This window comes from Leptodactylus fuscus, chromosome 7 (genome assembly GCF_031893055.1).
Source record: "Leptodactylus fuscus isolate aLepFus1 chromosome 7, aLepFus1.hap2, whole genome shotgun sequence".
Classification (NCBI taxonomy): Eukaryota; Metazoa; Chordata; class Amphibia; order Anura; family Leptodactylidae; genus Leptodactylus; species Leptodactylus fuscus.
The window spans coordinates 35,395,192-35,407,991 of NC_134271.1; the positions used below are offsets into that span (position 1 = coordinate 35,395,192).

Below are 12,800 nucleotides of genomic sequence, written 5' to 3' on the forward strand. Positions count from 1 at the left end.
CAGCGTCCCCGTGGCATCTTCCAGCTCTGAATTCACTCTGCCAGGCATCGGGCCTGGGCAGAGCTGACTGCGCATGCCCGCACTACAAGTGGACATGCGCAGTCGGCTCTGCCCAGGCCCGATGCCTGGCAGAGTAAATTCAGAGCCGGAAGACGCCGCGGGGAAGCTGCATGGAGAAGACTTCTAAAGGTAGGAGAAGAACCAGCGTTGATTGGCTGACTGTATAGCATTCGGCCAATCGATGCTGGTTCTGCATCGAACTTTTACATTCGAATAGCGAGTGGTACTTGATCGAGTACGAGTATTTCGAATACTGTAATATTCGATCGAATACCTACTTGCTCATCTCTAGTAATAACCACCGTTCTCCGTGCCCGGATGGTAGGCACGGATACTTTTTGTCAGCCGAAGGCAGAGCACCGCAGCAAGTCCCTTTATACCCAGGCCCGGAGGTATGTACTCACCCGCCTTCACCGCTCGTCTCCCTTGACTGTGGGCCTACTACTCGCTCATCTCTAGTAGATACCAATGCAAGAGTGTCTATATATGTATATAGGTGTATACAGGTGCAAAATATATGCTATCTGGATGCATGGAATATGGTATGCAATATTTGGGTTTTCCTATCATTTAGATCATAATGTATATACAAATATTCACTATTTAAAGGCTTACAGACTTTACAATTTCAGAAAACCCCATTTCAAATGCAAATGCACTTTGTGTTGGCCAAATGTGGACGTCCGCTGTTTGCTTGGCTTCCAACTGAGAAGAAGAATAAAATAATATGCAGCATTGGAATAAATCAATTTTTCTTAAAGGTTAACTTAAAGGTTAACTCAGCTTTTCATAACTTGGATTTCTCTCTCCTCTCTCTCTCTCTCTCTCTATATATATATATATCCAGCTTTATGCAAACATGTAGCCTTTGTCAAATTAGATGCTTTCAGAACTTTTTACAAGACAAGTGTTGAAGGGTTTTTCCTAAACTGGTTATTAATGCCCTATGCAAAAAACAGAGTCTTAGGCATGAGACTCGGTCCATGTGTATGCTGGATTTACCGGCCTGTACACTATGCCAGGAGACAGACTCCTAGCATTCTAGTTATGTATGATGCCAGTAGTACCTTCCTCCCTGCTACACACTGTCTTGTACTGTAATCACTATGGGACAGTATGTAGCAGGGAAGCAAGGACTTCTAGCATCCTAGGTAACTACAGTATAATTCTCGGAGTCCGCCTCCTTACATGGGGTACAGGCTGGTTAATTCAGCACGCACACAGATCGCATCTCACGTCCAAGACTAAGTAGTGTGAAACCAGCCTTAAATGTAATGACTTATTGTTTACATCATGTTATACCAGGCACAGCACTGTACATACCATAGCTGCTGTGCCATTCACATGATCGGGACCAAGCGACAGAAGATTCACAGGACTGACAGGAGTAAGAACAGCCACTAAGAAAAGGACAAAGTGCTCACCCAAGCACCACTGTCCCTTTAATCCGCTGATTGGTGAGTATGCTGGACATCGGACAGGATAGGGATAGGATACGACATCAATAAAAAAAAAAATAGTGGAGTAATAAAGTAATAAAGTAATAAAGATCCAGAAATAGAAGTTTTCTACATTGTTAAGATGTGAACCCCACAAATAAAGGGCTGTTATCTTTTTGTGCTATTCAGTGGACAGTCATTTCATTATTATCACAAGAGTAGATTCACATCTGTATACGGCCTCTCTCTCCAGACGGATAAAACAGCAGTTATCCGTGGACACTGGCGGTCCCCATAGACTATAAAGGGGTCCATCGGGTGTATTCATCTGCATAGCATTTTTTAAATGCAGCAGACTATGCTTTCCCATAAAGTGATCAGACATACATCATGGGAATAGTTAGTACACATACTGTACTTTGTCAGATTTTACTGTCAGTTCACTACAGCATTCTTCAGCTACATGTCAATGACATAATCAAGAAGCCATTGACATTTATTTAAATATATTTTGCAGCAAATTTGTAGTATGGACACCTAGTGCAAATCTGCATGTCAGAAGTTACCCCTGGGGTAAGTTCACACACAGTTTTTTGGTCAGGGTTTTGAGGCCGTAATCGCCTCAGAATCCTGACCAAGGGGGTCACATAGTGGCTCAGTGGTTAGCACTGAAGCCTTGCAGCGCTGGAGTCCTAGGCTCAAATCCTGCCAAGGGCAAAAAAACATCTGCAAGGAGTTTGTATGTTCTCCCCGTGTTTGCATGGATTTCCATCCCATATTCCAAAAACATACTGATAGGGGGGAAAAAAAAATGTACATTGTGAGCTCTATGTGGGGCTCACAATCTACATTAAAAAAAAAAAAAAAAAATCCTGTCCAAAAAGATGGCTCCCCTTGAAATCAATGGGAGCCGCTCAGGAGCTTTTTCTGAGAGCCGTTACTTCCAGCTCCTGGAAAAAAGAAGCGAAGTGCTCATTCTTCAGGCCTCCACCTCAGGTTCTGATTCAAAAAACTCTGTGTGAACTTACCCTTAAGAGAAAAAAGATATATTAACAGATGAGCTGTGTAACAGTTACTGCATCTTAGCTCCCACAATGCCTTGCACTCTCATATCAGAAAACAAAATATTAAAGGAACTTCCCCATGACAGCAAGTAATCCTCTATCCATAGGACAAGGGAAACTTGCAGATCAGTGGGGGTCTGGCTACTCTGAATGGAGTGCTGCGCTGTACTTTGGCTATCTCTGGTGTTCAAAAAGGGGGATGAAAGTCCCCCATTCTCCTGATTAGTAGGAGCTATGAGCAGTTGGACCCCCAGTGATCTGAAAGTTGTGAGAGACCCTTTAAATGCCACTGTAAACATAAATGGTGGTTAAAATATGATGCAAAACAAGTTGATACCAGATAACCACAATTAATTTTAATAACAATATGCATACAATTATCGTTAATTTACCTGATGGAACTGGATTTCTTCAGGTTTCTAGACCCATCATCACCATGAGAATGGTTCTGTGCTTGACAAGGAAATATTACACTAAATGTAGTCTAACTAGTATGACATAATACACACTCTTAATTGTGTTATTTGTGTGAAATCAATGAATTGGACATGTTCATTTATTTATTAATTTGCAATGTAACGTCATAGTGGGGTAGAGTGATCAAGTCTTAAAGGGGCTCTATCAGGAAAATCATGCTGATAGAGCCCCACATATGCGTGCATAGCCTTTAAAAATACTATTCAGGCACCGTAAATGTTATATTAAACTACCCCCCCAGTTTTAAAATAAAACCCTAAAACAGAATATGATCTACTTACGCATCGTGCATGCTGGGCGGGCATTCAGGGTGCGCCGTCTTCTTCATCCACACCTCCTCTTCCTCCGATGTCCTCCGGTCCCGTCCTCCTCTGGTGCTCGCGAACTGACACTGATAAAAAAAAAATGGCCTGGGCGCATGCGCAGTAGCCGTAGTAGGAGCCGCATGCTACTGCGCATGCGCCCAGGGCATTTTTTTAATATCAGTGTCAGTTCGCGAGCGCCGGAGGAGGACGGGACCCAAGGACATCGGAGGAAGAAGAGGCGTGGATGAAGAAGAAAACACACCCTGAATGCCCGCCCAGCGTGCACGATCCGTAAGCATGGTTTTGCTGATAGAGCCCCTTTAATACACATCAGAATATAACATTACATTAGGCTCAATTCACATCTGCGTTCAGGCCATTCCGTTCCCTTATCCACATGAAATATGCGAAGAAAAAGGTCCTGCAAGCAGCACTTTTCTCTCCACATTTTTCCTGCGAAAACCAAGTGGAAACCACACAAACCCCATTATAGTATATGGGTCCTGGGGTTTACTTAGGTAAGTGCTTTTTTATGCGGATAGGTTTCCATTTGGGGGTTCCCCGAACGTCGATGTGAACCGGGCCTTAAAGTATTCATCTTCTTAATGATAGCATAACATTACTGGCCATTTTTCTAGAACCATCTTGTCGTGTATGACGTGTTCTGTGAATGATCTTTTTGTAGGGAATCTCTGTCTTTGTGTATGGTCATTGTGGAAGCTAAGGGTGCTGATACAAATAAGCATTTTTGGTCTTGTTAAAAAAAAATGCAACAGAAATGTATTTTGAAAAATATTTCATACATATTTTGCATATCTCAACATTTTTTTATTTAATGCTTATGTGCAATAGCACTCTCACTTGCAGGAAATAAGTATTTCCTTTCTACAGTACAGCAGGTGCTGCCTGGCTTGAATTACTGTTAAACATTTTCTATTATATTTCTATACTATTTTATTGATATCTTAATACTCTTGTTTGTATGGAATTATTGTGACAGTTAAAATATAATGAAATATTGTTATAGATGACTATGATAAAAATAATATTGTCAAGGATTTTAAAATATCAGCTATAGGCAGCTGCAAAATTATCTTTTGTAATATAAACTTCACTTGTGGATACTTACTGATATGGGAGACACTGGGAAGTGAGTGTTCTTTTTAACATTTTGGGCATTAAAATAAAGATATTTTATATTGTCATGTTTCATAGACTTCTAAATCTTTTTCACAAATATTCAAAAAGACAGGAAAATAGTTGGCTTAGACTTGGATAATACATTCGGTTGTGTTGAACCCTTATTGTTTTACGGTGAGTTTAGATGATAGTGACAATCAAGGATGCAGACATATCATCCATTAAAGTGAAACGGGAGCTTTACTATATGTTAAAGGGATTATATGGGAAGTTGTAATTTACTTACCTGGTCCACAGACCGATGATGCATCTGGGGTTCCCGGGCATCATCATGACCACCAGATTGCTCCACAGATAATTAAAGGGATTCTATTACTGGGAAAACTCATTTTTTTTTAACTAAGCATATATTTGCATAGTCTTTAGAAAGGCTATTCTATACATACCTTTAATTTGTTAATCCTCTCAGCCGTTTTTTTAATTAGCCCACTTTTATTCATATGCTAATTATCCAGCCGGGTGCACCCGGAAGTTCAGTGAGCACTGTGTGATATGCGTACACAGAGGGAGGTGAGAGCAGGGAGGCTGCTACTTTTGCTGCTGCTGCTGATGACTCCATCAGCCTTCCCTGGCTCTCACCTCCCCCCTGTGTACACATAGCACACAGTGCTCACTGAACTTCCAGGTGCACCTTGTTGGATAATTAGTATATCAATAAAAGCGGGCTAATTCAAAAACAGCTGCGAGGATTAACAAATTAAAGGTATGTCTGGAATAGCCTTTCTAAAGGCGACACAAATATATGCTTAATTACAAATGAGTTTTCCCAATGATAGAATTCCTTTAATTACCTGTAAGATTGGGGAAGGATGGAGGGTGAGGAAAGCTACGCCGAGTCACATGACCTGGGGGTTGTGACGTCACTGGAACCCCCAGGTACAGCATCAGCGATCCGCAGATCTGGTAAGTAAATTAAAAGAAAATAAATAATATTTAGTAGTATGACTAATAGGCAATAATATAAGTGTCACCAGGTCCCTACTGATCAGGAGGACGTAAGAACGAAAGTCCCCCTAATGCCTCCTTGTGAATGGTGCTCCAGTGTGCATGTGTTACCTGCACTCTATTCACTTCTATGGTACTACGGGTGCTGCTAGAGATTAAAGTCCTGGCAGCACCCATAGGAATGAACGGAACGTTAATCATGCATGTGCACTGGCACTCCATTCACCTTTGGCCTTTCATCCCCCTAATCCCTTGGGGACCCACCAATTGGGCCTCTGCGATTGTACACTTATCCCTTGTCCTGTGGATAGAAGATGAGTATTCTTAACGGGACAACATCTTTAACATTTCCTCTGTCTGGCGGGAACTCATATTGTTGTGCACTAAAATACCCGAAGATATCCAGGTAATTCAATAATAGTGATGACACACAGATGTCTAATTTCAGATGAGCTACCTATTATGATGCACACAGTCCTTTTATATCCCATAGCAACTCTGATGTAGATGGACAGGTTGGACATAAAGATTTCTAGCAAGTATCTGTATGGTGCAATTACATCACAATACTGTAGAATAAAGATACCAAGGATCCAAGTGATCTCTTAGTTCCTAATAATTGTTTATAATAGGTACGTGATGTTGTTGTGCATGTGTTAAGATCATTTGCTAAGAGTGTTGCCTTGGGCCCAGTAGTACCAGATATTGCCACATCCCCCATCAAAGCTACATGGCAAAGAGAAAGAATGAAACTAAACCATTAAATGAAACTTTTCCAATATATACATTTATCAAAATACTTGCAATATTCAATAAAAATATACAGAATTTATAAAATTTCTAATTTCTTCTCTAATATGCGTGGTAGAATGTATGTTTTTATTCTGGTCTGGTTTTACTGTACTAGAGGAATTTTCAGATTATACAAATTGAATGCCTGTCCTTAAAGGGAGTTTACCACCTTCACAAAGCAGCTGTCTCCACCACATTACAGTGATAAATAATACACCTCTGTATATACATATACCTATGTATGCTACTTTTGTAGATTTAGACAACTGAACAGGCAGTTGGTGCACTGGGGTGGGCCTTCACCTCCCTGGAGGCACAGCTCTTGTTGCTCAAGTACAATGAGTACTTTTATCCTTTTTCCTATTAAATCTATAGAGAAAACACTTGTGATTCTGCAATTAAACATGCTTTGTTTTTCAAAAATGTGCAAAGTCAGTCACCTATCTTCTAAATGTCCCACCCAAAACTTTGTGTTAACAAAGTGCTTGGGTGCTCCTTCACATTCTTACTGCGTCCAAATGTCTTACTTTTGAAAACATCCCCACCCTCATGAGAAGACCTTTAGTCTGATAGGTGAGCACTGTACTTTGGCTATCTCCGGTGCTGGCACTGAAGTGAATGGGAGTGCTGTCCGCCACCAGACATATCTACTGCACAGCAGAGGGAAAGTACTCTGACCCTATGTATAGAGGATAAATACTCTTTGTGGCATAACTCCTTTAACTGGTCCATCTGTTAACTTTGTACATCCGGGTGGTCCACTTATAGCATTGCACAAAATCACCATGCAGCTGTAGAAGCAGGAGATCAGCTATTAAAGCCAGACCTCCTTATTCAGTACTCACCTATCAGCCTAAAAGTGCTGCAAGCTCTGCTCCCATTCAAGTGAAAATTAAAACATATATGTCACCAAGCTATGTAGTACAGTGCAGTCCATGGAGGATGTATGTAGGTTACAAGCAGAATTGGACAGATGGAGTGTTTGGACATGCACATGGCAAATAAGGTTCAATGTGGATTAATGTAAAGTAGAACCTGGGTGTACTTGTAGATCATAGATCCTATCCTATCCTACTAATATTATAAATGTGAAAGTTTGGATGTTTGTTCCTCAATAACGGCCACACGGCCGAACGGATTTGCCTGCAATTTCACACATATATACTTTAGGACCCGTATTGAAACATAGGCTAATTACATTACCGGTACACAGCCGGACTGTGCGACTGCTACCAGCGAATTGCCATTTCGGCTAAACTAAAGGACCTGAGATGACGCCCGATTGGCTGGTGCTGTTGTGTGTTGCGGAGCTATTGGGCCGACTGCAAGCTGAAGAAAATGGCAGCACCCACACGCTTGCAAGAGGAGAGGACATGCAGCCTTAGTTTACGGCCACGCGAGGAGTGTATCGGCTGGACATTTAAGGTAAGCGCATTGCCGAGCGAGGGGAGAGCTGCCCAGCACAGTATACCCAGTATACCCCCCCATATGCTGGGACCTCCATACACCGGCGTAGGCTATGATGTAGCTGCACTGGCACACCATGTACCAAATGAATGGGCCTAGTCGGGAGGGAGTGTCTTCAGGCAGATGTCACGAGGCGAATCAGCCTGAAAGAATGAGCATGTCACTGCTTTTTCCAGGAGCTAGAACAAACGGCTCCCGAAAAAAAAAAAAAGAACTGACCGGTTCCCATTGATTTAAATGGGAGCCGTCTCTTTGGTCAGGATTTTGAGGCGGATACGGAGATATGATAAACCTGTATAAATATATAAATGGTCCATACAAAAAATGAAAAATCCCCTCAACAAGCAATCAGCCCAACGGTTAATTGTTTTGTTAATTGAATTATTTGCACCTGAGGAAGGGTGAAGAGAACGCCCAAAACGCGTTGTGCTTGAATTGTTTAATAAAACTCTGGTATCCCAAGGGATGCAGGAGTTATCGTAGGACCTAATGAGGGTAGTAGTCCCTCTGATAGCTGAGCTGTTGTAATGGTCACAGTAGTTGTGGTGGTGGTCCTGAGTGTGGGGCACCTCTCATAGGACACACAGCAAGTCAATTTTCAAAAGAAGGATAGCAAAAGACACAGTCCTTTGTTAACCAAAAGTTTCTTTACTGAGGACTCTGATAAAGTGCAGCAATACCTCACAGTGATACAGTCTCATGTACAATACAGCGGGTGCATGTGAGGAGGACTACCATATAGTGCCGCTATACCTCCCAGTGATACAGTCTCATGTACAATACAGCGGGTGCACGTGATGCAGGATTCCCTTGTAAGCTGACAGGTAATGGCTGATGCTGACACAACTTTCCTTAGATCTTGTAGTTTAGAGTATTGAGGAGACACAGTCCAGGTTATAGCTACAGAAGAGGGATCTTCACTGGTTGGCTCCCGGCGGGTGACTAATTTGGGGTATATGTAGTTACTCTCAGTTACTGGGCCGCGGTATCCGATAGCTGGACGCAGACCTAATACACGTGGCCTGGAAACCACGGAGCACTGGACTTGAGCGGAGGCCTTCTTTAGGTCCAGGAATTCAGAAAGACTCCTTTCTAGCTGCTCCTATCTGTCAGGGTCTCTCCTTCTTGGAGGTAGTAGCAGTATGGGTGTTATCCCCTCTGTATGGACTGGTGAATGGTCCTAGGAGACTCTGTATCTTACATGGGCTGTGAGATTCACCATGTAGCTCCTAGGGTTAGGCAGGAGTAATTTGAAAATCCTGCCTGGAGTTGGAGTAGCAGCAGGTGCTGTTACCTCACACACTACACTCTCCACAACATGGCTGCTCTGCTTTCCTTTCCCCCTGCTAAGCAGAAGGCGGGGCTAAAGTCTCCACCCACAGCTTGCTAGAAACTTCTACAGAAGCTCGTGCTGTATATGGAGTGATTGGGTTCCTATATCACATGCACCTACATAGAGTGAACCTTAGGTGGCAGAAGTAATACATGGCAATAAACACAATGTATGCACACAGGAAATACAGATTATACAATAGATAGTGATACTCAGTATTGGTACATTGTGAGAAACATGACATTACATAGCATACAACTATTATAATGGCAAGAAGGAGTGTACTGGGACACTACAAAACCATTTGTATCCATTCATCTGGTGAGCGCGGTTCCTTTCTGACTGGATTGTTCATCCTGATCTGGTTGCTGGTCCTTTTTTGTTGTATATATCCACACCCGTGAGGTGCCAGGAACCCTGCAGCTCTGCAAATTACAGAGAGGGAACCTCTGCTAAACATTCCCATTGCTACTACAAGGTTGTGTAATCACAACCCCCCAAGGTGAGCTGTTTACCTGCTTTACCTATTGTGTTGTTACAACAGTGCCACACTACGGGCCGCTCAGTGTCAAGTGTTTTCGAGATCTCAAAAGACAAGGGGGTGAAAAAGTTTGTTCACTGTAAGGTTAAGTTCATATGGGGTTAAATGACTGGGCCTAGTCCGGAGTGTCTTCAGGCCGAATCGTGAGGCGAAACGGCCTGAAGAAAGAGCATCTCGCTTCTTTTTTCCATTTCTTCCGGCTCCCGGAAAAAAGACCTGAGCGGCTCCCATTGATTTGAATGGGAGCCATTTTTTCGGTGATGGGGGGACATGAATTTGGGGGCAGAGATGGAGAGGACATGAATCTGGGGGCAGAGATGGGGGAGATGAATCTGGGGGCAGAGATGGGGGAGATGAATCTGGGGGCAGAGATGGGGGAGATGAATCTGGGGGCAGAGATGGGGGAGATGAATCTGGGGGCAGAGATGGGGGGACATGACTCTGGAGGCAGAGATGGAGGAGACATGAATCTGGGGGCAGAGATGGAAGACATGAATCTGGGGGCAGAGATGTGGGACATGAATCCGGGGGCAGAGATGGGGGGACATGAATCTGGGGGCAGAGATGGGGACATGAATCTGGGGGCAGAGATGGGGGGACATGAAACTGGGGGCAGAGATGGGGGACATGAATCTGGGGGCAGAGATGGGGGACATGAATCTGGGGCAGAGATGGGGGGACATGACTCTGGGGGCAGAGATGGAGGGAACATGAATCTGGGGGCAGAGATGGGGGACATGAATCTGGGGGCAGAGATGGGGGACATGAATCTGGGGGCAGAGATGGGGGACATGAATCTGGGGGCAGAGATGGGGGGACATGAATCTGGGGGCAGAGATGGGAGGACATAAATCTGGAGGCAGAGATGGGAGGACATGAATCTGCAGGCAGAGATGGGGGGACATGATTCTGGGGGCAGAGATGGAGGGGGGACATGAATCTGGAGGCAGAGATGGAGGGACATGAATCTGGGGGCAGAGATGGGGGGACATGAATCTGGAGGGGAAGATGGGGGGACATGAATCTGGAGGGGAAGATGGGGGGACATGAATCTGGGGCAGAGCTGGGGGGACATGAATCTGGGGGCAGAGATGGGGGGGACATGAATCTGGGGGCAGAGCTGGGGGGACATGAAAGTGGGGGCAGAGATGGAGGGGGGACATATAATTTACGGGTGACTGTAGAAGGATTATCCTGTGTGGGAGCACATGAAAAATGATTGAGAATGGGCGGAATCAACTAAAAAGTGGATAAAGCTAAATTTGCAGCGGCGCGCTACGCGAACACTTTGTCCCTCTTTCACGTCTTCAAAAGTTGGGAGGTATGCTAAGGGAGTGGGGATGGGGTTCCTCTCATACACTGCCTGCAATCCCATGTCATGTCCCCTCGTGCTCATAAACTGTGTGAGAACTAGAAGGGAAATGTGGGGCTATTATCTGCTCCTGCTCTCCCTCAGCCTGCACCCCCATCTCTCGTAGCTCCCAACTGTCCCCAATCCCACTTTTGCACGGCTGTCCCGGGCAGTTCTAGCTTGTCCCGCCCTGCCGTGTTAGGTTGTCCTCCCGAGTCTCACTCCCACAGCCCGAATCCCTGCGACCTGTCTACAGCCACAGCAAGGGAGTTAGAAAAACACAGGGCTGCAAAAAAAAAAAAAAAAAAAGCGGTCGCGGGAACTTATACAGCGGAGACTTTATACCGTGTGGTGACCGCAAGGGGGCAGTGAAGTGGTTCTGTTCTGTACTGTACGGAGAACAAAGAGACATGGATGGGAGTGGGTGGAGCTAAAGTGGGCAGGGCATACATTTAAATTTGCCGCGGTCCACTGAAGCACGCCTAGTAAATGACGTAAGCTCCTCCTCCTGCTCACACCTACTATCTCCGCTAACAGCACTGCAGCTTCCTCTCACTGTATAACACTACACTGCCGGAGAGCGTGGTCACGTGGTCATGACGTCATCAGAGGTCCTTTAGCCCGTCTCTCTAGCCAGTACAAATCTACAAAAGCTCCGCTCATGCTCGAGTTTGGTCACATGACCATGACGTCACCAGAGGTCCTTTATCCCTGTAGGAAATAGCATCTCCTCTTATTGTGTAGAAGGTGAGTAATGCGATTGCCGCGGCTGGTGCTTTGGAGTCAGGCTGTGTGTAGCTGCTGTGTGTCTCTATGGTGTGCCGGGCGCTGCAGCTTTAACCTGAGGACGCCTGTGTGTGGCGCTGTAACACGTGAAGGCTGTTGTAGATGGTCTGTGCCCCTCAGTGCGGGCTCTTAGATCAGGCTGTAGCCCCTCACACATGCCTTGCTATTCCTATCTTATATAATTATGGTGAGAGGTGGAAAGAATTTATCAGAAGACACCAGACAGTCAGTGGTAGAGGCTGCCCGGAGTGGCAGGTCCCAGTATGAGATCGCCAGGGAGTTTCACTGCAACCAGAGCACTGTCTCACGACTGATCAAAAAGTACAAGCTGATAGATCTGTCGGATGAGCCCACACAGGACAGGATAAGTGAAAGCCCACACAAGACAACCAATCAGAGCCAGCGCATTGGCAAACCCAAGTCAGCGTCAGATGCCAAGAGGACGTCTGCCATATCTTGTGACATAACTGAAGAGCCCAGTGTAGATGTGAGTGAGTCCTATGTGTTTTCGTATTCATCGTCTTCTTTTGTTCAATGGCTGTGACTTGATGCCTCTTGTGTTACAGACACTTTCACCAAGCCGTCTTAACCCCTTCCCGCCGATGGCATTTTTTGATTTTCTTTTTTCGTTTTTGACTCCCCTCCTTCTAAACCCCATAACTTTTTTATTTCTCCGCTCCCAGAGTCATATGAGGTCTTAATTTTTGCGGGACAATTTTTTCTTCATGATGCCACCAGTAATTATTCTATATAATGTACTGGGAAGCAGGAAAAAAATTCAGAATGGGGTGGATTTGAAGAAAAAATGCATTTCTGCGACTTTCTTACGGGCTTTGGTTTTACGGCGTTCACTGTGCAGCCAAAATGACATGTCCCCTGTATTCTGTGTTTCGGTACGGTTCCAGGGATCCCAAATTTATATGGTTTTATTTACATTTTGACCCCTAAAAAAAATTCCAAAACGGTGTTAAAAAATTTTTTTTATAAAAGTCGCCATATTCCGACGCCCGTAACTTTTTTATACATAGGTGTACGGGGAT

General features: G+C 44.5%; 1 protein-coding gene across 1 annotated transcript in view; it reads left to right on the forward strand.

Moving 5' to 3' along the window:
* The first annotated feature begins 11,936 nt into the window (after positions 1–11,936).
* The window catches only part of MEN1 (menin 1), a 36,532-nt gene continuing 35,668 nt past the window's right edge, over positions 11,937–12,800 (forward strand). Inside the window, exon 1 of the mRNA XM_075281596.1 lies at positions 11,937–12,247. Within this exon, the coding sequence (XP_075137697.1) occupies positions 11,945–12,247 (303 nt within the window). The 5' untranslated portion in view covers positions 11,937–11,944. The remainder of the gene's footprint in view (positions 12,248–12,800) is intronic.